The sequence below is a fragment of the Saccostrea cucullata genome, unplaced genomic scaffold (assembly GCF_032062105.1).
Source record: "Saccostrea cucullata isolate Sc308-1 unplaced genomic scaffold, CSIRO_AGI_Scuc_v1 ctg571, whole genome shotgun sequence".
Classification (NCBI taxonomy): domain Eukaryota; kingdom Metazoa; phylum Mollusca; class Bivalvia; order Ostreida; family Ostreidae; genus Saccostrea; species Saccostrea cuccullata.
Genome location: NW_026932178.1, coordinates 23604 through 50911, shown reverse-complemented (window position 1 = coordinate 50911; position 27308 = coordinate 23604). Strand labels below are relative to the sequence as shown.

General features: G+C 32.9%; 1 protein-coding gene across 2 annotated transcripts in view; it reads right to left on the bottom strand.

Annotated features, from left to right (window-relative positions):
• The window catches only part of LOC134234595 (elongation of very long chain fatty acids protein 7-like), a 216358-nt gene extending 191818 nt beyond the window's left edge, over positions 1-24540 (bottom strand). The window contains exons 1-8 of one of the 2 annotated variants that reach the window (XR_009985207.1): positions 24384-24540; positions 21504-21555; positions 14313-14500; positions 14054-14128; positions 11849-11905; positions 11612-11717; positions 11289-11425; positions 8712-9904 (exon numbers count right to left, since the gene is read on the bottom strand). Coding sequence is in view for 1 of the 2 variants with exons in the window: in XM_062716670.1 (XP_062572654.1) it covers positions 9707-9904; positions 11289-11425; positions 11612-11717; positions 11849-11905; positions 14054-14128; positions 14313-14500; positions 21504-21549 (807 nt within the window). In the remaining variant the exon portion in view is untranslated. Of the gene's footprint in view, positions 1-7945; positions 9905-11288; positions 11426-11611; positions 11718-11848; positions 11906-14053; positions 14129-14312; positions 14501-21503; positions 21556-24383 lie in introns of those variants that run through there. The other variant, XM_062716670.1, reaches the window with a different exon arrangement.
• Positions 24541-27308: the final 2768 nt, after the last annotated feature.

Here is a 27308-nt window from a genome sequence, read left to right as displayed (position 1 = left end):
TACAGACACACCCAATGTTCTCCAGGTCAATCTTGAGGATCTGTATTCACCACGACAGCTTTTTCTCCCGGTCTTAATTGATCCGGTAATAAATCTACAGGATACACGCCCCAAAAGAACTCTTGAATTCTCTGGATAAGACTTCTCTCAATTGTCCCGTATCCATTAGTAATCAATGCTAACTTCTCTCTGTTTGTTAATTTCTAAGACGTTATCGAATGCTGCATACACCACACAATTTATGGTGTCAGCCGTACTGTTGGTAAACTGCACTTCTACTCTCAGATTTCCTGTTTCTATGATGTGGAATTTGTCCGATTGCGCTTCTTGATCTTTAGTGAAATCCCAGCCCCATAGAGTGTAGCCGCTTTTATACTCCTCTAGGGTAATGTCTGGAGATCAATCTTTTCCTAATTTTCCAAGGGCTTGATACAGACTGAGATAAGATCTCAGATATAAATTGTCGTTGAAATTAGCTTCAAAACAATTGAGTACTCATGGTCTGTCTGTTGATACTGACATCTAATTTCTTAATCCCAAAGTTTTGAAAATGAAAGGGATTTTTAGTTTTATCTCCGTTAAACGCCGCATTCTCCACAAAGCCTAAAATGAGACGTTTAGGCATCTGACCTTGAAACAGATGATCTGTAATCTTAGACTGAGTTCCTGTGGCAATGGTAAAGGTTTTCACTTCCACTCTTCTCAAGGGATATTTGGCTCTGTGAGTATTCAAACTCTGATTGATTTGATGCATCAAAGTAGGGGAAGGTTTGACTTTTCTCATTCACAAGACCATACTCAAGATCTTGATTTTTCCCGTATTGGCTTGATTGGTCATCATGTAGAAAGCAGGTCTAGCTCGATTAAATCTCAAACGGACGTCCAATCCATTGGGTAAAATCGATCTTGTTGAAACAAATCCAGATGTAAACGATCCAACAAGGTGAATTTCTTACTCCCATCGATGGCTTGCTGGCGTTTTCTGAATCCTTCGTTTTTAGAATCGTCCGGGTACTCTGTGAGGATGGGTTTGTTAATGACCACTGTATCATGAGCTACACCAAAACTCCTACTAGCAGCCAGGCCGGAGACCCCAGAGGGTCTAATCCCACTTCGTCCATATGTCCGGCCGTATCTTTTTTCCATAGACTACACGCTCTCATCTGAGTCATTAAAGTTCTGGGTTTGTAAGAGAGTTATTTCTCCAGATAAGCTTTGTAAGGATAAGTATCCGTCCCCGGAGTGATAAAATTTCCATTCAGACTGAGATCGATTTCCGAAAACATGGAATGTAAGATATCATTCACCGGAGCTATTTTAGCCGGATCTCCAGCCAGAGCACTTCGATCATTTTGAGTAAAGTGACAGACCATTTGAAGATAAGTTTGAGATAAATCCAGATATTGGTCTCCTTGTCCTTTAATTTCAAATTCGATGGGAGCGGTGTCGGAATCTAAAGTACTGGAAATAGGATAATATTCTTCCCAATTCGACTCTTCTAAAGCAATATTGGTAGGAGGGACTTGGAACAACTGTAAATTGTTCATCCCACAGGCACAGGAATCGGGCTGTAACACGATGTGTCTACTAGGATTAAGTTTTTATAAATGAACCTTCTGTTCACTGGACTGTCCTATTTATACTCTCTCTCTCAGTCAAACACATCTAAGCTCCTTTTTTTCTTTGCCCTTCCTCCTCCTTGTTTTTTTTCTCTTAGGACCTCCTCGGGCTAACAGGATTCTCCCTCTTCCTATCTGCTTTCTTCTTCTTCTTCTTCTTCTTCTTCTTCTTCTTCTTCGTCCTTTCCCTTTTTCTAAAGGGTAAAGAGGTGCCTCGATTGAGAGCAAATAAGCCTGTATTTTTGGCAGCAGTGAGTCCGTGGGTTAAAAGGGCATTTCGGATGTTTTTTTCTTTTTCTCATCACATCTCTCCCTATCTTCACTCCGGCCATGCTGGCTTGTTTTTTCTTATGCTTAAGTACATCTTTGACAAATCCTCGACCTTTTTGGCTCCCCATGCCTAACTGGACCGCGTCTTTGAGAGTCAAACCTAGGGGTAAGTTAGGAACCGCTCCCGAGATGAAGTTTAAAAAGTTTTCTTCCTTTTTGAGGTTTCATGTGAGTTAAAATCCTACCCAATTTGAGTGATTGTTTAGCAGGAGTTCCCGGTGAAAAATTATCCAAGGGAAGGGCTCCCACCAATCCAGAGATGAGGGAACCGGCTACTCCGTGTCCTTTTTGACGTAGTAAACCTTTATGATAAGTCCAACCGTGTCCTGTCTGTCTCAGTAATCCGGAATGATACTGCATTGTTCATTACTCGTATGAAACTGAGCTTTCTGTCCTCGGGAGACTGCCTATTATACCCTTTTTTAGGGCTGAATACAATACAGACAGCAGACCAGACAAGCCATCACACCCCCCCCCCCAATAAGTTGGAACACAATAACGGTGTATTCATCTCAGTAGACTTTTCTGAAATGAAGTTTCACGATGGATTTGCCACTTAAAAAAGGCATGGGTTGTCCTAAAGGAGTCATGATGTTTTAGTTCTATGGTCCATAGAATGACCTTGTCAGCAAATGCAATTTATCATTGAGTCAAATACTGGCTGACATTTTTCATACCAATTCTTAGTCCATTATTTATGCACTGAATTGACAACGTATTTCCCGTTATTTACCGATCATGACAAGGAGCACACTGTGGGATGCAAACTCCTCCATGGTACCTGATCCCACCTCTGAAATTTTGGAAGTCTGTGGTTGCTCTGCTCCTCTTTTGTAGTGTTTTATGGACTTTAATATTGGATACTGTTCATTATCTCCATATCCTTCCATTACAAGTTTATAGAGACATGTGTTCTATCTGTTTAATATTGAATACTGTTCATTATCTCCATATCCTTCCATTACAAATAATATCTGATGTTTATAGAGACATGTGTTATATCTACTCACAATTATATTGTTTGAATGAGATTTGACCTTGATTACTGTTCATTATTTTCATATTTAATGAAAGTCTACAAAATCTTTCACAATATTAAATACTCACAAACAATACACTGTCTACAGAATCCATTTCTCTCAATTGTTTCTGTGATTCTTTATATGAATAAACAACCAAAGCAATATCATTATTAAATTAAATGTAATATTTTTCATATAGCAAAATGAAGTACAAAATCTACAGCAATATCAAAATTAAATTCTCTTCATTTAACATGATGGTAAAAACTAAATATCAACATAAATTCATGCTTGGGGTTTAAAAATGGCACAGCATTTAGACAATCTTTTATAATCAATAAAAAATCATCTGATAAGTTGATATCTCTAAAATTCAGATTCTTTTTCACATGTTTCATATCTATTATTGACTTCAATAAACATTATCAATATAAGAATTCTTTTACCCTCTTTGGATAATCCTTCAAAGTATTATGCAGAGTTTAAAATATTTTTTCTTTGTTCAGACTTCAGAGCTGTACATGACTCAGATTTAAATAATGAGATTATATCACATGTCTGTCAATATATTGTAAAATCTTAAGGAACTTTTAAATATTACAGTTGAATCAACTACGCACATATAATCAGGTTTTTCAACCTCAGAATCAACTTAGGTCTGTTACAATTGTTTTCCATACAATAAGGACCGGGACATACAATCAACACAGACTTACAACCCGTCAACTGTTTAAGTATCAAGACTAAACATAAAGAAACATTTACATGTACAAACAAATAGGAATTATCCTGATTCTATGATGAAGAAAATCATTTAAAGCTAATTTTAAGCTACTTTTAATTAAGAATCAAAAGAATACATCAGAAGAAACATTTATAATGAATCCCTGAAAGTTCTAGAGGTATGAAAACAAAGACATGGTAAAGCTTCTATGACACCCTGATTACAGTCTTGAACACACAATCAACAACAAATAATCATAGAGGTCAGAGCCCACTGAGAACCAAACAAAGAAATCAAGTTATCTAACAGTTCTGATTGGCTCTTAAATAATCCCAGTAAAATTATATGACCAGTCAACTAAAAGAAATCTAACAGTTGTGATTGGCTCTTAGATAATCCTAGTAAAATCTAGACATGCCAATCAACAAAAAGATATATAACAGTTCTGATTGGTTAGATATTTACAATAAAACATCTCACTACCTATCAAAAAGAGGATATTTAACAATTCTGATTGGTCATACTTCCCAATATTTGCATATCCACTGCTCTCTCCCACTATGAACATGTAGTCATCAACTGCGTTTATAGGACTATAGACGCAATTGCTTTTGATATGAGTGCAATTGCTTTATCACTTTCGTGTAGAACAAATTCTACTACAAGTAAAAAACGTGCTGAGAAGTATATATATGAAATGTTTCATAAAAGGAATAAAAATAAGTTTTTAATAATATTCTTTAGAAAAAAAAAATTCAGAATATTTAAAATTGCTGATTTATACCTTTAAAAATTCAATTTTGGTCATTGTATTTAATTGTATAATAAAACTTTTTAAAATTGTAGATAACTGCCATATTTTTATTTTTTCATATCATATATATTTGTACAAAGAAAGATAACTCTTCACACTTGGGTAATAACACTCAGAAAGAGGACATTTTTTACTTCAAGAATGATTTCAGCTATTAAAAATAAATATGAAAAGCTAAAAAAAAAAATCATAGAAAAGCATTCTGGAATAATAATCATTATAAAAGCATCTTCATTTTTCATCAGTGTTAAATTATTGATTTTTGTCAGAGGGTTTCAATAACGTTGATCGATGACGTCACAACTGCATCAAAACAAAAATTTAAAAGAGAATGTGATGATGGCGCTGCTTGTATCCAGATAACTGTTTGAGAGGGGAATGCTTTATAAATTGTTTGTGATTTATTAGAGTAAAGGATCATTGATCAGGTGTACTGATTTTAAAGCCGTATGTTTTTCATTACTGAAGACAAGAAGCCGCGTCCTCATGTAAGTCAGGATTTCCTCTGATATTCTTTAAAAAAATCAAAGAATGCAAATATAAGTAATAAACAACGATTATTCAGTGAACATGGCATTATGAATAGCAACTGCTCTGCTGGCATATTTTCCATGATGCGCTAGCGCGCATCATGGAATATGCCAGCAGAGCAATTGCTATTCATAACGCCATGTTCACTGAATAACGTTGTTTATTTCTTAAATAATACTCTAACTACCAATCAACAATAGGACATCAAACAGTTTTGATTGGTTCTTAGATATTCCCAGTTGAACCTCTAACGGCCAATCAACTTACATAAATCTGATATTTCCGATTGGTCCATTCCATAGTTTTTTAATAATGACATAAATAAGGAGAGTACTAAACATAAAATGGTCACGGCTTTTTATTTCAGACCCTATCTAAAAGTTGTATATATAATTTTTTTCGTCTTTTCAAGACGAGAAAGAATATGTAATCAGGTTTTTTGTAGGATAGATAATAAAAATTTCATCCCCTAAACTCTTTCAATTTTGTGCGAAAAAATTCTAAGTCCAAATTTAAAAGTTTTGAGGGCATAAAAATCTTAAAAGATGTCTTATGATAAAAGTTATTACATATTCTTTCTCGTCACATTGATGCGCTATTGAAAATGCTTTTTGGGGCTGATTTCTATAATTTTCCAACTATATAGATATACTTTACATATTATGTTCATCTTAAAAAGCAGTAATTGTTTATACAAAAGATAATATAAAATCTTTATTTAAAGGGAGGTTTAGACCCTATGAGCATTTTTTAGAGTGTGAAAAAAAATTCTGAGTCCAAATTCAGAGTTTTAGGGGCATAAAAATCTCAAAAGATGTCTTATGATAAAAGTTATTACATATTCTTTCTCGTCACATTGAGACAAAGAAAATGATATAAGGCACATTAAGATAGCTCCACAAATAAAAATTTCATCCCTAAAAAGGAATTATTTCAATGTGAAAATTAAGGTCACAAGAAGTTCCTTAAAATTAAAAAGGTTTTAGGGGTCATTTTTTTTGTTTGTTATCCTATATTGATGTTCTATATATCATTTTTTTCGTCTTTTCAAGACGAGAAAGAATATGTAATCATATTTTCTGTAGAGTATATAATAAAAATTTCAGCCCCTAAACTCCTTTAATTTGGACTTAGAAAATTTTCAGTGCGCTATTGAAAATGCTTTTTGGGGCTGATTTCTATAATTCTCCAACTATATAGATATACTTTACATATTATGTTCATCTTAAAAAGCAGTAATTGTTTATACAAAAGATAATATAAAATCTTTATTTAAAGGGAGGTTTAGACCCTATGAGCATTTTTTAGAGTGTGAAAAAAAATTCTGAGTCCAAATTCAGAGTTTTAGGGGCATAAAAATCTCAAAAGTTGTCTTATGATAAAAGTTATTACATATTCTTTCTCGTCACATTGAGACAAAGAAAATGATATAAGGCACATTAAGATAGCTCCACAAATAAAAATTTCATCCCTAAAAAGGAATTATCTCAATGTGGAAATTAAGGTCACAAGAAGTTCCTTAAAATTAAAAAGTTTCAAGGGGTCAATTTTTTTTGTTTGTTATCCTATGTTGATGTTCTATATATCATTTTTTTTCTTTTCAAGACGAGAAAGAATATGTAATCATATTTTCTGTAGAGTATATAATAAAAATTTCAGCCCCTAAACACCTTTAATTTGGACTTAGAAAATTTTCAGTGCGCTATTGAAAATGCTTTTTGGGGCTGATTTCTATAATTTTCCAACTATATAGATATACTTTACATATTATGTTCATCTTAAAAAGCAGAAATTGTTTATACAAAAGATAATATAAAATCTTTATTTAAAGGGAGGTTTAGACCCTATGAGCATTTTTTAGAGTGTGAAAAAAAAATCTAAGTCCAAATTCAGAGTTTTAAGGGCATAAAAATCTTAAAAGATGTCTTATGATAAAAGTTATTACATATTCTTTCTCGTCACATTGAGACAAAGAAAATGATATAAGGCACATTAAGATAGCTCCACAAATAAAAATTTCATCCCTAAAAAGGAATTATTTCAATGTGGAAATTAAGGTCACAAGAAGTTCCTTAAAATTAAAAAGGTTTCAGGGGTCAATTTTTTTGTTTGTTATCCTATATTGATGTTCTATATATCATTTTTTTTGTCTTTTCAAGACGAGAAAGAATATGTAATCATATTTTCTGTAGAGTATATAATAAAAATTTCAACTATTTTTTGGGGCAGTCACAAACTTATACATTTCAATCAATATACCTCAATAAATAACACAAGATGTAGCTAGATTCAGTATCACTAACATCATTGTCATTTTAACCCTGTGCTTAAAAAGCTTCAGCCCACACAAGATTCATTTATTGTTTCGTTCAGAGTCATCATTTCGTAAGTTCTATGGTCGATACAATGACCTTGTCAGCAAATGCAATTTATCATGGAGTCAAATGCTGACTGACATTTTTCATACCAATTGTTAATCCATTATTTAAACACTGAATTGACAACGGATTTTCCCGTTATTTCCCGATCATGACAAGGAGCACACTGTGGGATGCCAACTCCTCCATGGCACCTGATCCCATCGCTGAAGTTTTGGAGGTCTGTGTTTGCTTTGTTCCTGTTTTGCATTGTTTTATGGACTTTAATATTGAATACTGTTCATAATCTCCATATCCTTCCATTACAAATAATCTCTGATGTTTATAGAGACGTGTTATATCTGCTCACAATTTTATTGTTTGAATGAGATTTGACCTTGATTACTGTTCATTATTTTCATATTTAATGAAAGTCTACGAGATCTTTCACAATATTAAATACTCACAAACAATACACTGTCTACAGAATCCATTCCTCTCAATTGTTTCTGTGATTCTTTATATGAATAAACAACCAAAGCAATATCATTATTAAATAAAATGTAATATTTTTTCATATAGCAAAATGAAGTACAAAATCTACAGCAATATCAAAATTTAATTCTCTTCATTTAACATGATGGTAAAAACTAAACATCACACATAAATTCTTCCATATGATGCATGCATGCTTGGGGTTTAAAAATGGCACAGCATTTAGACAATCTTTTATAATCAATAAAAAATCATCTGATAAGTCGACATATCTAACATTCAGATTCTTTTTCACATGTTTCATATCTATTATTGACTTCAATACACATTATCAATATAAGAATTCTTTTTCCGTCTTTGGATAATCCTTCAAAGTATTATGCAGAGTTTAAAATATATTTTTCTTTGTTCAGAGCTGTACATGACTCAGATAAATATAATGAGATTATATCACATGTCTGTCAATATATTGTAAAATCTTAAGAAGCTTTAAAATATTACAGTTGAATCAACTATGCACATATAATCAGACTGGTCAACCTCAGATTTAACTTAGGATTGTTACAATTGTTTTCCATACAATAAGGACCGGGACATATAATCAACACAGATTTACAACCCGTCAACTGTTTAAGTATTATGACTATACATAATGAAACATTAACATGTACAAACAAATATAGGAATTATCCAGATTCCAAGATTAAGAAAATCATTTAAAGCTGATTATAAGCTAGTTCTAATTAAGAATCAGAAGAATACATCAGAAGAAACTTAATAGTGAATCCCTGAAATTTCTAGAGGTAAAAAAACAAAGACAGGGTAAAGCTTCTATGATACCCTGATTACAATCTTGAACACTCAATCAATAACAAATAATCATAGAGGTCAGAGCCCAGTGAGAACCAAAACAAAGAAATCAAGAAATCTAACAGTTGTGATTGGTTCTTAGATAATCCCAGTAAAACTTATATGGCCAATCAACAAAATGATAAATAACAGACCTGATTGGTTACATATTCCAAATAACACATCTCACTACCAATCAAAAAGAGGATATTTAACAATTCTGATTGGTCATATTTGGTAATGATACTCCAACTACCAATCAACAATAGGATATCAAACAGTTCTGATTGGTTCTTAAATAATCCCAGTAAAACCTCTCACAGCCAATCGACAACTTACATAAATCTGATATTTCTGATTGGTCCATTTTGTAATTAATAATGATCTAAATAAGGAGAATACTAAACATAAATTGGTCACAGCTGAGGATTTCATGGTTGCTCTGTTGTGTCACATGTGTCAATCACTTGTATCATAATCAATCCTAGTTTTGTAACCACAGATATCTTTCTGATAAATGATCCCTGCTTTTTCACATATATCAAGCACAACATCATATTTTTAAGGCATAATTAGAATAAATTTGAATTCATTTGGTAAAGTTATGCCTACAGAAGGGGATTTCTAAAACCTTAACATCAACATCATATAATAAATGTATCTACACGTTAAAGACATATTATAAAAGCTGATTTGTCGAATCAAAGATTATAAAAAAAAACCTTTGACAAAGAATGAACTTAAAACTGTTTCTATTTCTAATTATCATTTTTAACATTCATGCAGATTATGGGGTACATACTGCTGGAACTATGAACATAGTTAACAATTTATGCATGAGGTGGTGTCTAAAATTGGAGAAATGTAAAATTAACTTACAAGTCATAGCTAACAAAAAAATATTATAAATAAACGAATGGATAAGGTAAGAGCTATAATTGAAATATTTCTAATTAAAGCATGTGTTAATTAGATTTGGCTTTGACTCCATTGGTAACAGCTCCGTTGGTCTTTGGTTTTTTATAGGCGTTTCTGTAGAAGTCTGCGAACATGATGAGGAATATAACAGCGTAGGCTAGAATCCAGTAAACAAACAGTGTGGGGTAGTTACAGTCAATAAACAACAGCTGTATAGAATGGATCGTTACCAGGATAAACTGGGTCTGTTAGATAAAAAAAGATTCCTTATTAATGTGTTAACATGTAAATTTGTGTATGACTTAAGTCAACTTTATAGCATTTATTTATCAGTTAACAAAATTATGAATTGGAATAGCTGCAGGACTGTTGTGGTTTTAAAATTAGTCTTTGACCATAAGGCTACAGATGCTGTAATGCAAAAAAGTGCATTTTTTGGCACAAAATTTCTTGCCCACAGTTTGGGAGCATTTCTTCCCTTTCCAGCGTTGGTAAATCATCTTTCTTTCTCTTCCTTATTCCAGACACATTTTTAAATGAATTTGTATATTCTATCCATCTGTTTAAAATTCTTTATACATAGTCTCCTCTTTAGGCAATAAAGTAGCTTGATTTGAATTCTCCATTCTAAATCAAGCGAGTTTATCACTTGTAAAGACCACCTAATAGGGTCATGAGGTGAGTAAAATATACAAATTTCCTTAAAATGTGATTTACCAATGATGGGAAGTGGAGAAATTCTCCCAAAACAGTGCGAAAAAAGTCTTACATTGTATTTTTACTTTTTTTTGCATTAAAGGATCTGTAGCTTTAGGGTCAAAGACTAATAAACAGTTCTGCAACTACGATTAGATGAAACTAACTTTTGTGGAATCATTAATTATTATGGTCGCTCAATTTTCATGGAATTTGTGGGATTCCCTCATTCACGAATTAACACCCTTCACAAATTAATTTACTTAAATGGTTATAAAGTCACATTTCCTTTCCTAGGTTTAAGAGAAGACACAAAAAACATACCCTCATACTAATATAAAAACAATGGAATTGTTACATTAACTGATATGTAAATGTTACTCTTGGGAAACCAAAAGAAAGAAGATAAATTAGGCCATATAAAATTGAAATCTTGGTTCTCAGGCCCGCGCGCATCCGTTTTGAGGTAGCCGCATTGCCGATTTTATCGTATTTTTGATAAAATAAAAAGTTGGTCTTGCGGAGACCAATCCGGGAAAAAAAAATTCCGACCTCATTTGTTTCGTAGTTTAGTATTCAAATATCACTTCCGGTAGCCATTTACAATGAGATTTTGGCTACTTCGTTTGAAAATACATTCCAGGACATTACCTACAATGTTTACACGCTGTTAAGTAATGGATAAAGCAGAAATTTTGACCAGAAATGGAAAGAATATCTGTGATTAAAAAATTATCTTTATGTTGAAGAAAATTCGGAAATTAAAATTTAAAAAAATACCTTCCTCATCTACTTTATTGCCAATAAAATGAAAAATAAAATGCCACCCTCCCGCATCTGTTTTGGAGAAAATTGGCCTGAGAACCAGGGAATTAAATTTAGATAGCCTTATGCACTTATCACTTGACATAAAATTGATTGTGACCCACTTACTATCTGCATAGATGTCATATACTTTTTCCACCAGAGGTATTTCTGGTACTGAGGACCCAAGGCTGCCATACCATAGTAAGTGTACATTACCAGGTGTATAAAGGATTTCAGCATCGAGTGGAAGGTGCCAAACCCACCTAAAAGTCAAAATACACAGGGTCAGGGAAAGGTACAAAAATTCAATTTTAAATTACTTCAAGGACAAAAGCTGAGGTCAATAACAAATGCTTGAGGTCGAGGACAATTTCCTGTGACCTGGGCAAATTCAAAATTAAGATTTTTATGCACAACAATTAGAGAGAATGAAAAATCTACCGAATTACCTCCTACAAATTTGACTCCAAACCACCAGGAGAAGGGCATAATTCCATGGTGAAAAACATGTAAAAATGAGGCCTGGTTAAACTTCTTCCTCATCACAAAGAAAACCTGAAAATATTGACTTCAGTTTTACATTCAGAGGCTGAATTGTTTTTTTTTTTCATTCTATTGTTGAAATGGTAATCTTGTATGATAACAAATCTTCTAGAATTACAAGTTGAAGATTGAAGAAAACTTACCGTGTCAAAAAGTTCAATAAATTTAGAAAAATAAAACATCCAGCAGACTTTCAGCATCTGAAAATAAATAAAACCTCCGTTATAACATGAGTTATAGCTGGTATTAGTTATTGTTATTCAAAAGAATACTAATTTATAAGGCCAAGGACAAGACTTAAAAACATTAATGCCATGATGGACCAGGGACAGCATAATGAAAATGATTTATAATACAGACCCTAGCAATAAAACCTTTGTGTGATACAGACCCCAGCATTAAAACCTCTGTATGATGCAGACCCTAGCATTAAAACCTTTGCATGACACAGACCCTTGCATAAAAACCTTTGTATCATACACACCCTAGCATTAAAACCTTTGTATGACACAGATCCTAGCATTAAAACCTTTGTACATGTATCATACAGACCCTAGCATTAAAACCTTTGCATGACACAGACCCTAGCATTAAAGTCTTTGTATCATACAGACCCTAGAATTAAAACCTCTGTATGATACAGACCCTAACATTAAAACCTTTGTATGATACACCTAGCATTAAAGTCTTTGTATGATACAGACCCTAGCATTAAAACCTTTTTGTGAAACAGACCCTAGCATTAAAACCTTTGTGTGATGCAGACTCTAGCATTAAAGTCTTTGTATAATACAGACCTTAGCATTAAAACCTTTGTATGATACAAACACTATCATTAATACCTCTGTATGATACAGACCTCACATTGAACCCTTTGTGTGATACAGACCCTAGCATTTAAACCTTTGTATAATACAGTCCCTAGCATTAAAACCTTTGTGTGATACAGACCCTCACATTAAAACCTTTGTATGATACAGACCCTACCATAAAAACCTTTGTATGATACAGAATCTAGCTGTATGATACAGACTCTAGCATTAAAACCTTTGTATAATACAGACTCTAGCATTAAAACTTTTGTGTGATACAGACCCTAGCATTAAAACTGTTGTATGATACAGACCCTAGCATTAAAACATTTGTATGATACAGACCCTAGCATTAAAAGCTTTGTATGATACAGACCCTAGCATTAAAACCTTTGTATGATACAGACCCTAGCATTAAAACCTTTGTATGATACACCTAGCATTAAAGTCTTTGTATGATACAGACCCTAGCATTAAAACCTTTGTATGATACAGACCCTAACATTAAAACCTTTGTATGATACATACCCCAGCATTAAAACCTTTGTATGAAACATACCCCAACATTAAAACCTTTGTGTGATACAGACCCTAGCATTAAAATCTTTGTGCGATACAGACCCTAGCATTAAAGTCTTTGTATCATACAGACCCTAGCATTAAAACCTTTGTATGATACAGACCCTAGTATTAAAACCTCTGTATGATACAGACCCTAACATTAAAACCTTTGTATGATACAGACCCTAGCATTAAAACCTCTGTATGATACAGACCCCATCATTAAAACCTTTGTATGATACACCTATCATTAAAGTCTTTGTATGATACAGACCCTAACATTAAAAACTTTGTATGATACAGACCCTAGCATTAAAACCTTTGTGTGATACAGACCCTAGCATTAAAACCTTTTTGTGAAACAGACCCTAGCATTAAAACCTTTGTGTGATGCAGACTCTAGCATTAAAGTCTTTGTATAATACAGACCTTAGCATTAAAATCTTTGTATGATACAAACACTATCATTAATACCTCTGTATGATACAGACCTCACATTGAAACCTTTGTGTGATACAGACCCTAGCATTTAAACCTTTGTATGATACAGTCCCTAGCATTAAAACCTTTGTGTGATACAGACCCTCACATTAAAACCTTTGTATGATACAGACCCTAGCATTAAAACCTTTGTATGATACAGAATCTAGCTATATGATACAGACTCTAGCATTAAAACCTTTGTATAATACAGACTCTAGCATTAGAACTTTTGTGTGATACAGACCCTAGCATTAAAACAGTTGTATGATACAGACCCTAGCATTAAAACATTTGTATGATAGAGACCCTAACATTAAAACCTTTGTATCATACAGACTCTAGCATTAAAACCTTTGTATGATACAGACCCTAGCATTAAAACCTTTGTATGATACAGACCCTAGCATTAAAACCTTTGTACGATACAGACCCTAACATTAAAACCTTTGTATGATACAGACCCTAGCATTAAAATCTTTGTATGATACAGACCCTTAATCCTTTCTCTGAGTAATCTACAGGTTGACATCTCAGACTGTACCCATTTAGCCACCCAGCCAGCAGAAACTGAGAAAAAGAAACTTCTCATTGAAATTTGTAAGCATCAGAAACAAAAACAGAGCCTAATATATATTTTCTAAGTTTAATAATTCTTTACAATATGATATGGTAAATGATCTTGAAAATGGTAAAATAGATTTATTATGAATTTAATGTACAGGTATATCCAGAACTGATTTTATAAACTCACCTCCACAAAGCAGTAGGTTGATAAGAGAACCATACAGAAGTTGTAGACAATCAGAATCTTCTTCATCTCAAACGGTTCTCTGTTGGCCATAATGGTGGGTCCCATCTTAACAAACACAAAGTAGGCCACACAGATGATGAGGCTGGGCCAGGGAGTGGACATCATAAACCAGCCGTCCACTCGCGGATCTGAAGGAGAACAAAAATAATGGTAGAAAATAATACATTCTGTTTATTTAAATATAAATACTGTGGAGTCTTATTTAGTCCTAATAAGAGTCAATGTCCATGCACAGTCAAAGAAAAATTTTTGTTGATTGGGAATGGAACTGCTCAAAAAACTTCAACCATGATCCTGTTCAACATAACAAACATTCGCCAGCGCTTCCCAAAATTACTTATACCTTCCATAGAAAAGTTTGCATGCACTCGCTCTGTTGAGCAGACCTCTGGTCACTCATCTGGAAAATATAGGTCAGATCCAAAGCAAGTCTGGTTGTTTCTATCCCTAGGTAGGACTTATAGTGACTTGGGAATAGACCCTGCTCCTTAAAGACACCAGGACACCGATGCTAACGCTGTTACTAATCATGACTAATGCTACAGGTATAACATAAGCTCATCTCAATTTTGTCAAGCTGATCGAGCTAAGAAGTATTCTATATCAAAACTTATGTCTTAAGGTATGTGACTCATGAAATTTACTATATAAAGGATTTTTTTAGAAGTAAATTTTAGATAATAACTCATGTGACACAACTCAAAATTGCAAAAAAATAAGCGGGGAGGGGGAGGTCATGAAGCATCTTACTGAGCTATGGTATAATTAAGTTGACTTTTTTACACTTTAAATGTAACTTTTTGGTAAATCACTTTCATCTTGATATTTATTTTTCATAAGATTTAAATATGGCAAAAAAATTCAATTAAGTTTACAACAAAAAATAATTTGAATACTGGTAAATATTATCATTGAACAAATCACGCAAATTAATGTTCATAAATTATAAAATTAACTTGGAAAGGCTTAACTCAATAATAACAACTAGTTGTAGAAGAGATACAAAATTGCTCATTTTTCATTCATATATTTTTGATATACTGATTAAAGGTGGTTTATTGTTTGAATAAAATTATTGTACAATATCTTAAATGGTACAAGTAATATCAGTACTATAAAAGGAAAGTGGATATCTTGGAATTTTTCCATACTATTTATAAAACCTGAAACTTTTTATATCAAAATGGGCTTCATTAGAAACTCACAAATGTAAGTTTTAATGACAGGAATGCATAATTATAATAATGTTTAGATAATCTGAATCAGTGCATTTTGTTGACAGAAAAATTAATTTCAACTTTTTACATCATAGTATTAAACCATCTGGTACCAAAAAAATTAATCATTAAATATAAGACACATTTCTTTCTTTTTTATTTTTGAAAAATGAATGAATTGATTAATAAAATTATTCTTCTATGAATAAAATTAAAATAAAAATAATACAATTTCTAGAAAACAAAAAAAAAAAATAATAAAACATAAGTAAATAAACCAATCAATGAAGATAATTATGTTGATTTACAAAAGTAAAACAATCATCATACAAGATTAAAATTCCACTTTATTCAACACCAGAAGGACAGCCATAGAACACATATCAGAGTCATGCAGTGTTTGTGGGACTGAGTCAAAAAGTAGGGACATCACAACTTGTGGCCATGAGGAGAGATGTCATGGACATCAGGGATATAGTGGACAATAAAGTGAAAGAAAGTCATCAGCTCAGTATGATGGTGAGTGGGAGTCAAAGAGAAGGATTCAGACTGAAAGGATCAGATGTAGACATTATGATTTGGCCAAATAATCACCATGTGATCTGGGAATTATCTCAGTCTCAGTATTACAACACACACAGACAGACACTGATCCTCTGTGACTGTTCTGATAGTCCACCAGGATTCACTTTGTTACATTTACTGTCACCAAGCATGGGCAGACAAGTCCAGGAAGCCTGTGTTAGAATGAATAACAGATATTATATATCTAGTTCTATATACAGACAGTTCACATGTTTTGTATCCCCATCAACTTCCACTCAACATGGACCCTGTGCCAATGGAACAATTGGAACACAAGAATTTGATAATGCTCTCTGTTTTGTCAGTGACTTTTGGCCTCCATCTGCCTCCTCATGGATAGACAGATGTCAGGCATGGCTCCAGCCTCATGTTGTTGACGAAGTACCGTTATTTTCGGATTATAGGTCGATACTTTTTTTCTCAGAACCGCTGAGGTCGACCAATATACGAATTCGACCTTTCTAAGGCTCAAGTTTACGAAAAATGCCCCAAAATCAATAAAATTTACGTCAATTTCAAAGCAAATCTGTGCCACTTTCATAACTTTTTTCATTATTTTACGCAGAAAAATTAATGCCCAGGTAAACAATAAAATATTTATTCTATAGCTTTCTTACAAAATAAATTCCATTACATATCCGTTGATGACAAAGGAAAAAACTGTGCTTCATCAAGTAAATAATTCTCAACGTGTTATCCATTGCCTTCATGCGGTAGCCATCTTGTGAAGTTAGGAAGTCGCTACCTTTTACTAAAAGTAAAACCGCAACCGTATCAAAATTTAAAATACGGAAAAATTTTTCAAGATCACAACTGTAGTGTTTTACCATTTATTAGTAGATGGATAAATTGAAATAGTATTATTTTTTTTTATTGTGACAGTCTTATATTTATTTATGTGTAAAATGAGAGAAATATATTTTGCCAGTCAATTCCTAAATTTAATTACCAAATGAACCGATAGTCATTACTATACATTTTTTTATTTCATTTAATTATAATACCGGTCAAACGAATTAGCGCTTTACAAAGATTGGCTTCTAACAGAATTTTAATTGTCTCACAGATAAAAGGATTTACACTGTGTGTACACGCAAAGGTTTTAACACCTGTGTTGGTTTGATACCCTCAGGGCATGATTAGCAAATCCACGTGCCGTTATAGGGTATTAGTGTTACACATCATTGAACAAACAAAGCCATGAAATTCATAATGACTGTCAAATTGTGAATGTACCGGTACTCTCAATTAAATATATAATTAAACTTATAGCGTGGTAATATTATTTCAAATCTTTACTGTTGCTTTATATATACATTCAAAGGTCGTTTGCGGGTTTTAGCAAATCCCTGAAGAACAAAACTGAAAATGGCGGACATCGAAGCAATTGTCGTCTACCGGTAAATAATGTCTGAATAAAATATATTAGGAATGTGTCCAAGTTGTTCTAAAATCAGAATTATTATTCTTTGTTCTCGGGTATTTCCCGAATTATAGCTGTAAAATAAGAACGTGTTTACGTGTTATTTATGCCTCTGGTTTAACAACAGTATGAAACTACGGAGGCATTGAACAGGCAAGTTGGAGAAAAATAAGTAGTAACACAATTCAACGAAGTTTTAACTACATTTTTTTAAAAACTTTATTTAAATTCTGTACTCATTAAAATACCTGTTTGTTTTCTTGATACGTTCATGTCACGGAATTACCCCGGTAATTATAGAGGTTTACCTGTTCTGATATCTGCGTAAGAATCTTTAGAAAACGGGAAACAAAGCCTCGTCCTATATAGTAAGTTCGTCCTATCTTTGGATTTTTCAAAAATTAAGGCTGAAAATGAGCCTTTCGACCTATATACCCCATCGACCTATGACCCGAAAATTACGGTAGTTAAAAATGGATGTCACTTTGTAGCAGTCGGACATAAGCTAGGAATTCATGAAGATCATGAATGTAGTTTCTTTCTCTAAAGCAGAATATAAACCAGTATGTGCAATGAATCACTGTCAATTCTTAACATATGGCTTGCTTAAATTGTTCTTAACAGAAATAATTAACAATGGATTAAGTGAAGATGATAAATTACTGTGTTCCTATAACATGAAGACAGCAGTTTTCTGGGTGATTCAACAAAATAAAATACCCCACTGGTGTCCACAAAATCTCCTGGGGTGTTTCTGGGTCTGTTTCAAATTCATTCTCAAATGGGTGTATGAGGGGGTTTGTCCTAACTTTTTCATTCCAGTCAACAACATGTTTCTGAGTAAAATTCATGGTGAAACGCAACATCAACTATTTATTAGACTGTATGGGTTGTATGAGAAGGGTATAACAATCCTGCTATACATTCCCTCCATTAGGTCTTATATTATAGATGTCCTTTATAAACCCAGACTCTCTATCTGTGCAGATATACAAACTCTGATTTCTGAATATGAATTTGATAGAAATCTATTTGGTGAAATATTACTTGATGACATAATACAGATATTGGACTTAAAAAGCTGTACTAGATATCTACATACAATAGAACAGGTAATAGGTTCACCACTCCTGACACAGTACCAAGTCCTTACCCTAAAGAAACATACAGCGAATGTCCTTCAGCAAACAGCTTTTATATTACACATGGAAACTTACACACATACAAACAAACTGAGGTATAAAGCTGACAAAATGTCCTGTTACATGCTGAAATTGACAGCCAAGTTTGGTTTTATTTCTGACAGGTTGTACATAGCTTAATGTATTATTACAAGACACTTAGATATGTGAAAGCTTTATCTGTTATAGAGATGATCAAGGTCAAGTTAGCACAGCCATATGTGATGCACTGGTATAATGTAGATACAGAGAGGTATATTGAGGCTATAGGGGGACAGTCCTGGTCTACAAAGATGAGACAGGTTGTTGTAGGATATATCATACTTGACACTAGAATCCATTACATCAGTGAACTGATACCTGAAAAACAGTCTGCTCTACAGAATGAAGAGTCTACATTAAATGTCCCACCCTTGATACTGTTCAAAATGCTAGAGATCTTGTGCTACAAACATGTAGGCACAATGCAAGTACAAACAGCTCTAGATGATCTACAGACCCTAGTTCACAATGATCAGGGACAGCTGATAGATTCAGATTACAGAGACATATCATGGAAGATTCTGTGCATCTGTCAACGGGTAACAGGGAACCTCCAGGCTGCTCTATACTCATACCATCAATCTCTCAAGACAAGAACCATTCAATGAATTACTTAAAGAATCACTGTCTAGTTAGTATAGTATGCCAGGGCATCAATGATAATGGGAAACATGGTATAATTTGCATAAACGGCCAAGCCCGTTATGCATAAACTTTTCCATGTTTCCCACTATCGTTGATGCCCTGGCATACTTTACTAACTAGACAGTGATTCCTTATATTTCCATATCATCGTGAAATAAAATTGTAAATTCAGAATTTAAAAATGTAGATTAATAGATTTAATTTACATGAGGACTTCCATGCCAATTCAATAGTCCTCGTTCACTGACGTCAAACACAAATGCAACCACATGAGATTTACATGCATATTTGGCCTCCTTAGCGTCAGACACAGACACAGTTGCACACGAGATTTGCAGGTGTATTAGGCCTCCTTAGCTTCTGACCTACATGTATCGACCTGCCTAATTTACATTCGGCAGATTTATCAAGAAATAAACTTCCCCTAACTTTCAAAGAGTTATCACAGAGAAAAAAAATTAGAAATGGAAATATAAACAGCTATACAAATGAGAGTAGAGGAAATTTGTCAATTGAATCCCTCAATTTCTTAAATGTCAGATATTTGTAGGAGTTCACCAATATAAAAATTATCATTTACACATCCTCTTCTGATTTCATTTTTCTTTCTGTCTGTTTTATTACATGCATTATAAAACTACTGAAAGTCGAGAGAATGTTAGATTCAGTATCTTTGGATCTTACTGAATGCTCAGTTAACAATATATTTAAGAGTATGCTTCGAAACATTCTGAATAGGAGTGTTCCATATCAAACATCCTTTTTTAAAAAAAAAAAAAATTCTGTCAACCACTTAATGGCAAACAACATTGTGACATAACAGCAATGAGATATGAAATGAAATATCAAGAGTGATATCCATAGGATAAAAGGGTACATGCAGGGTTTGACATTAAGGCACGTCCGACCGACTGAGTCTACTAAATGAAGGGTCCGGTCGGGTAAAAAGTCTGTGTACTAGACCGACTGGTCGTGTAAGAAAAAGAAATGGACCTATCATTTATTTTTAAACAAATCATTTCTTGACGATCAAAAAATAAAATGAATACGTTTCTAACTGCATTGTAGAAAGAAAACTACAAATGTTACAGACAGCATGACGGAAGCACTATTTGTTGGCATTCGTAACTACTCGGCCACTTTCCTAGAAAGAAACAATAAGCTTTTTATCCTTCATTGAAATGGCTGAGTAGTTCCGATTGTCCTTGTCGAAAGATTCACGTTTACGACATCAGTAAACCACGTAAATAGCAATAAAACTTATAATAATAATACTATTTTTATTATACTTAATTCTTTGAACATTTTTTTTATGGTACATGTGTATCAATATTAATATTGTATACAAGTTGATTAAATTAGGACTTGCATGACAAGCCACATGCTTATGACCTAGTTTCGATATGGGATGCGGAAAATGTTGTTATTTAAAATATGGATAAAATTCTCATCATCTGGGCAGAAAAAAGATTTATCACTGTTTTTTACTTTTAATATTTTTTGTCAAGTTTGGTCAGGGCTAGTGGTTAAAGGGTCAGGGCTAGTAAAACTTTGTCAGAGTAGCCAAACTGGTCTAGTATTCCAAAAGCTTAATGTCAAACCCTGAAATGTATGATAAAAATATCTTGTTGCCTAGTTGTTCTTGAGAAAAAAGAATTTAAAATGATCCCAACCAATATTCACTACATGTTTTTCTTAATCATCTTCCTCTTGAAAAATGGTGGGACACTGACTTCATTTGAACAAACTTCAATCCAATTCACCCAAGAATACTTTTTGCTGTTTGGTTGCATATGGCCCATTTAGGGTATGAAAATGTAAAAAAAAATTACAACAATGTCGACAACAACAAAGACAACAACAACAACAGACAACAGATATTTTTCAATCAGTTCAGTTAAAAAATAAACACAGAGCCTCAATGTATCATGAGTTTTCAAACAAGTACAAATCACTGTTAAATTTTCTGTCTTTGCACTATTTGATACTTTTGTTATTAAGGTGTCTGCTATTAAATGAATAAAATGTGAAAACCTACCAGCCTTCTCCATGAGGTCATTGTACATCTTCACCAAACCTGCCATGGTTATCTGAAATTCAATAAATTCAAGAAATGTTTCATAAACTGTGATAGGGTATTGAAAAGACCTGTCAGGGTTATAAATGGTTCTGGGAGAATTCAAGTAATGTTTAAAGAACAAGGCATGGTTTCCATACAATACTTGCCTGATGATTTTCTAAAAAAAGAAATGAAACTGGTGTAAAAGATGAAAACTAATGCTTTCCGAGTCATTGAAAATTCATGCAAAAAAATCATGCAAATTATTTTTCTCACACGTTTTTAATTGCTAATTGTGACGTCATAAACATGGGCATTTTCCCATTTTTTCTTCAAAAGTTGCAGAAGACACCAATTTTCAATGGAATTTTCTTTCAAAAAATGTTGTCCACAGACATCGCCCACAAAGATTATTTTTGATATGTGATTTTTTATTATTTTTTTTTTCACAACAAATCACAAAATAATAGTGGGTAATGGATGTGGACTCTTTTTTCTGAAGGAAAACTACCCTTGAAATTGGCTAATTTGAGGCTTTTTCTGTTAAAAATTACAGATAAGAAATGCATCACATTTATGACGTCATATTTGCAGAATGGTAATCCTTTATGCCATATTCTTTCCTGATTTATCACAGTCATATACTTGACTTATATTTTAGTCAGTTTCAATACTTTTTGATGACATTACATTTTTTAGGCACAATAAAGCTACCCGGTAAAACCATACCTTATTCTTTCCCGGAATGCCTTTAGAATTTTGGAGTGTCAGAATGGCCAGAATTTGTTATTTTAAATCGAATTTTAGTATTTGCACTTATTTGCAGGCACGTTATTGAAAAGTTTGAAAAATTGTTTAAAAATTATGTTTCATGAATTATTTGCAAGATGTGATCGTTTTTACAATAAGTAATCAATGTTCTGAGACGTCCAGTGCAGAAAAATCAGTAGGTGCAGCATTATATTTTCAAAGAACAGCCATGTAATCAAGGGAGATGAGCAGACGGTATTACACAGCCTGCATACCTTTACTTTTTGACATTATATTGATAAGGTATACATATTTTATTATAGTGAGCACAGCGAGAATTGTTAAGCGAGGCTTGCGAGGCAAGCTCAATATTAGACTTTGTAAGAACAGAAAATTTTGGAATGAAATCTGTACACACAATGAAAAATTGATCATTGTGGAGTTTATAAAAACAGATAAGAAATAAATCCTGTTGAAATTTCTTGCTAAACATTTGCTGAATGACCCTAACAAATAGGGCTGTCACGGTTCCAAAATTTTTCAGGTCAGGTCGCTTTTTCGGTTCAAGTACGTAATGGAATAAAAGCTCATGATTTGTATCATTTTCAACAACAAAAAGAATATTTTCATTTAATCTTAGAAATAGCAACATTATAACTAGTTTAAAGTAGCTTTCTGACTAGAAAACAATTTTACCAAATTATTTGAATCATCTTATAATGGCAATGTTCTAACAAATCTCTCGTTTTTGACGCCATTTTTATGGTAAAACCTATTCTATTGTACAAATCGGAACCAAACCAAATTTAAAAAACGGAACCGTATCTGACTCGAATTGTTCTGCGGTTCTAAGTCATTTCAGGTACCCGTGACAGCCCTACTGACAAATCTTTTAGAGGAGCTAGTCTTCAGTTGATACATTTTAAAGATATTTTTCATGATGCAGACTCTTTTCATTCAATTTTTATTGAAAATTTTTAATACTTTTGAAAATATAAATAAAATACTCTAAACTTTTCTCATTTGACAATTTACCATCTTGAGTTCAACCCTTGGCAATACATTGTAACTATGGCATAATAATTATTCAAATCAATAGATTGTCAGTTTGTTACTACTGTAAACAATGTTAAGCCCCCAAAATATTGCAAGATTTAAAGCTTCCTCAACTCCTGCACGAAAGAACAGTAGTAAGTTTGATAACTACATAGTATTACATGAAGAACAAGGGACCCTGAATAACAATAATAGAATGGTAAAAAAAAACTCTTACAGCTTCACAGAGGTTTGAAAAATAATGCATTATTTCATTTCTTTAATAATATTTTACTTTTGATCATTCTGATATATCTACTGGACGGCGGACACAGTGTCCAGCGTTGTTTACAAACAGATTCACAGGACATCACCATCAGGCAGGTGTTTTTCATCATTTCTGGGCATTCAGTTGTAGATATCTTAAAAGCAACTAGAAAATACTCTACAATGTCTTTCTTCAAAAATTGTACTAAGTCTATAGTTTCAACAGACGCTCGGTTGTCTCCCTAAGCTCCATCAACCTCTTTACGTCACATGACATCACAGCTAGTCGAAATATCTTGTGATACTTGAATGTTTGAATTACCTGATCAACATTTCAAATGTGTTTTTGATGGTATTTAACTTCACCTCAACGGTCTCACCATAAAATATATTATTAAACCAAGACCCAAGTACCTTTGATTACTAAAAAGAGTAACAATGCCCGACTGTTTTAAGCTACTTTAAAAGTGAATTAAGTGTGCTCATCCTGATAATGTGTTTCTAAGATTTACCTGATCAAAAAACTTTTATTTTGAAATCAGACATTTCAATCTTAAACAAGTTAGCTCTTTTTAATATCATTCAAATATTTTATGCATGCCAAAATCACCCCCGATGCGTGAGCAAAGCACATGTTAATGTTTACAAAATGTCTATGACACAACTTCATTGTTACAGTGTTATGTATGGTCACCACCGGTAACGCGTCTACCTTCAAACCAAAGATATAAATACCTGTCTTTTTTTCTGAGAACGTATCGCCTGATTTATCGACTAAGTATCACAACTAATGGGGCCAGTACTTACTCAACTTACTGCTACCTGATGTATCACCAACCACGCTGTTCCAAAGTCTGCACCCACCCGGCCTGGTCGTGATTCTCCAAACCAGTACGTATTTCTTGTACACCGTGCCCGATGTAAATTTTACACGTAAGAAACAGCTAGGTGAAAAATCCGCTGTTTGATGTAATATTACATGTAGAAAGACCTTTAGAATAATTACGGGACACACTTCATTGCTTGCAACCTACAAATAATTATTCAAAGGTTAATTGGCAGAACCAGATTGAAAAATTAAAAAAGAAAATTAAACTTCCATCATGTAATGTTATAAATATTACTGATAACATTGACACAGATTTGAAGGTGAAATTTTCTGTATAATATCACGACTTATCTATTGGAAAGCATTTCACACAAAAATATATTAAACATTTCATTTCATCCTAAAGTTATTGAAACTTCACATTTTTTATGAGTTTGATTGATATGTAAATGAAACCGGTGTAAAAATATGAAATTTTAATAACTTTTAGATGAAATGATTTTTAATATATTTTTGTGTGAAATTCTATTAAAATATATAAGTCGTAATATTATACAGAATATATTAACTTCAAATCTGTGTCCATGCACCTTTAACAGCTGTTACAAGACTGAATTTCTGCACTTGATAATGTCATTTTGTAACTTCAGATCATCGACTTCTCCAAATAAGGCAATTATTATTATTTACATTAAAATTAGAAAGAACTATGATTTATACAAGACTTCTTGAAATTTCCAATTAATAAAACTGTACGTCCTAAACAAAACTGATAATTTCTGCACACCCTTTAGCAATTGTAAAAGGTAGAATTCAAAGCCCTGCATCTCAGAATCCAGTTTTTGTCAGTACATGTATTGTAAAATTGTTACAGAGAGTGAAATACATTTCATATATACGAGTTCTATATATACATGTACAGATTTGCAAAAAAATCACTACACATCACGTTGAAGGAAAATCGTTGTAAAATATTTTATAAATAATCCTGACAATGCAGTTAATTATAGAGGACTATGCGTGTTTTTACCTGAATATTTCGAATTGCGCAACAATACATAATATTTAATCCGTTATAATAAGTTCACCTCTGTCCATATTATACTGTTTGCATAGACATGATTATGTATAAACTTAAAGTTGTAAGCATATGATATTGCATGATATTGCTGACTTCACTGATTTGTACACTGACATGTAATTGTACATGTACTTTAGTATGTGTTTTTGTAATCTGTTTACACACTGTATTTTTTTCTTGTATGTAACATTACTGTATGCCAATATGATTAGTGTATCAATAAATAAATTGAATGGAATTCGCAGTATAGCAGATCAAGAGTGCTTGCTAAAAAGTTCAAAATGTAGGTGTCAAGAATATCTGCATATTCAGAGTTGTGATTTAATTGTAATTTTATACATGAATTTAATAATGTGTTTTAGTAATTATGAAATGCCCAAATGATTTGTAAAATCAAGGACTTAAAGTGAATTGAGTTGTAAATGCAAAACCCCCTTCACACAACGAAAATGTGCTTAAGTGTGCAAATCTACACACGAGTAAATTCAAATATACGTAAGTAAAATTTAATTTGCTGGGTGTTCAGACGAGAATAATGTACCGTAAGTAAGTCTTCAGATTGTCATTTAAAATAAGGAGATTATCTAACTCTAAGCCTCAGCTAAGTTTTTGAAAATGTAGCTCAAAATTCAGGGACAATTTCAAAGGGTCAAAGTTTTTGGTTTCTTAAGAAAGGTCTTGTCACAAGGATTATATAAAAAATCAGTTATAAAGACCTAGCACTAACCGTTCAAAAGTCATGGTCAAGGTTATGTTTTTTTTTTTTAAGTAAAAGTCCAAGGTCAAAGGGTCAAAGTTCTTGGTTTCCAATGAAAAGTCATGTCAAATGTAATAATTAAAATATGAAAGCCTTAGCCCTTCTAAAATCACGATCAATGTTTTCAAAAAGCAAATCAAAGGTCAAGATCAAAGGAGAAATGTTTTTGGTATCCAATTTAAATTCTTATCACAAAAATTACATATGTGATGGTTGAACGCCCTAGCAGTAGCTATTCAAAAATTATGACCGAGGATAAAGTTGTTTTTAAATAAATATGTAAATCTCCTAGGTCAAAGTCACAAGGTAATCGTTTTTATTATTGGTATCCAGTAGAAGGTCTTGTCACATAAATAGAATTATGTGAAGTATGAAAGTCCTAGTATCTATTGTTTAAAAGTTATTGCTGAAAAAAAATGAAATTTTTGTGTAAAAGTGGTCAAACTACCTGTATAAGTTCAAGGTCAAAATGTCAAATTTGGTGGCACCTTAATTAAGGTCTTCTAACAAGGAATACACCTGTGAAACATGAAAGTCATAGCTTCACTTAATCAAAAGTTATGGTCAATGTTAAAGTTTTTGCAGACAAACAGACAGACAGATGGATAAACAGACAGGTAGACAGACGGACGGACATGACTAAAAAAATTTACCTCCCACCAATCTTCGATTACGGGGACATAAAAAATCCGACCTACTGATTGATTCGATCGAATTAAATTTATGACCTATACGGAAAATTTCTTAACATTTTGTTAAAAGTTGGAAAATGCTTTGACTTCTGCCTAAAAGTCTTGAAAATCAAAAGTCGTTGGGTGTAAAGAAGAAAGTGGATATTGCAAGCTTCTGGTTGACGTCTTCAGTAGAATACAGGAAAACTGGAAATTATTTGGTGTTGGTAAAGCTACAATGTTTGATTGCGAAAATAAAGTTTGCGAGTTCATTTTTGGAACATTTGTTTGGAGAATATAAATGTGTTTTTCAGAAAAAAGAATGAAATATGTGAAGAACGCGAACGTTGATTGATCTGAAAAAATCTTAGATAAATACAAATGCATGAAGAGG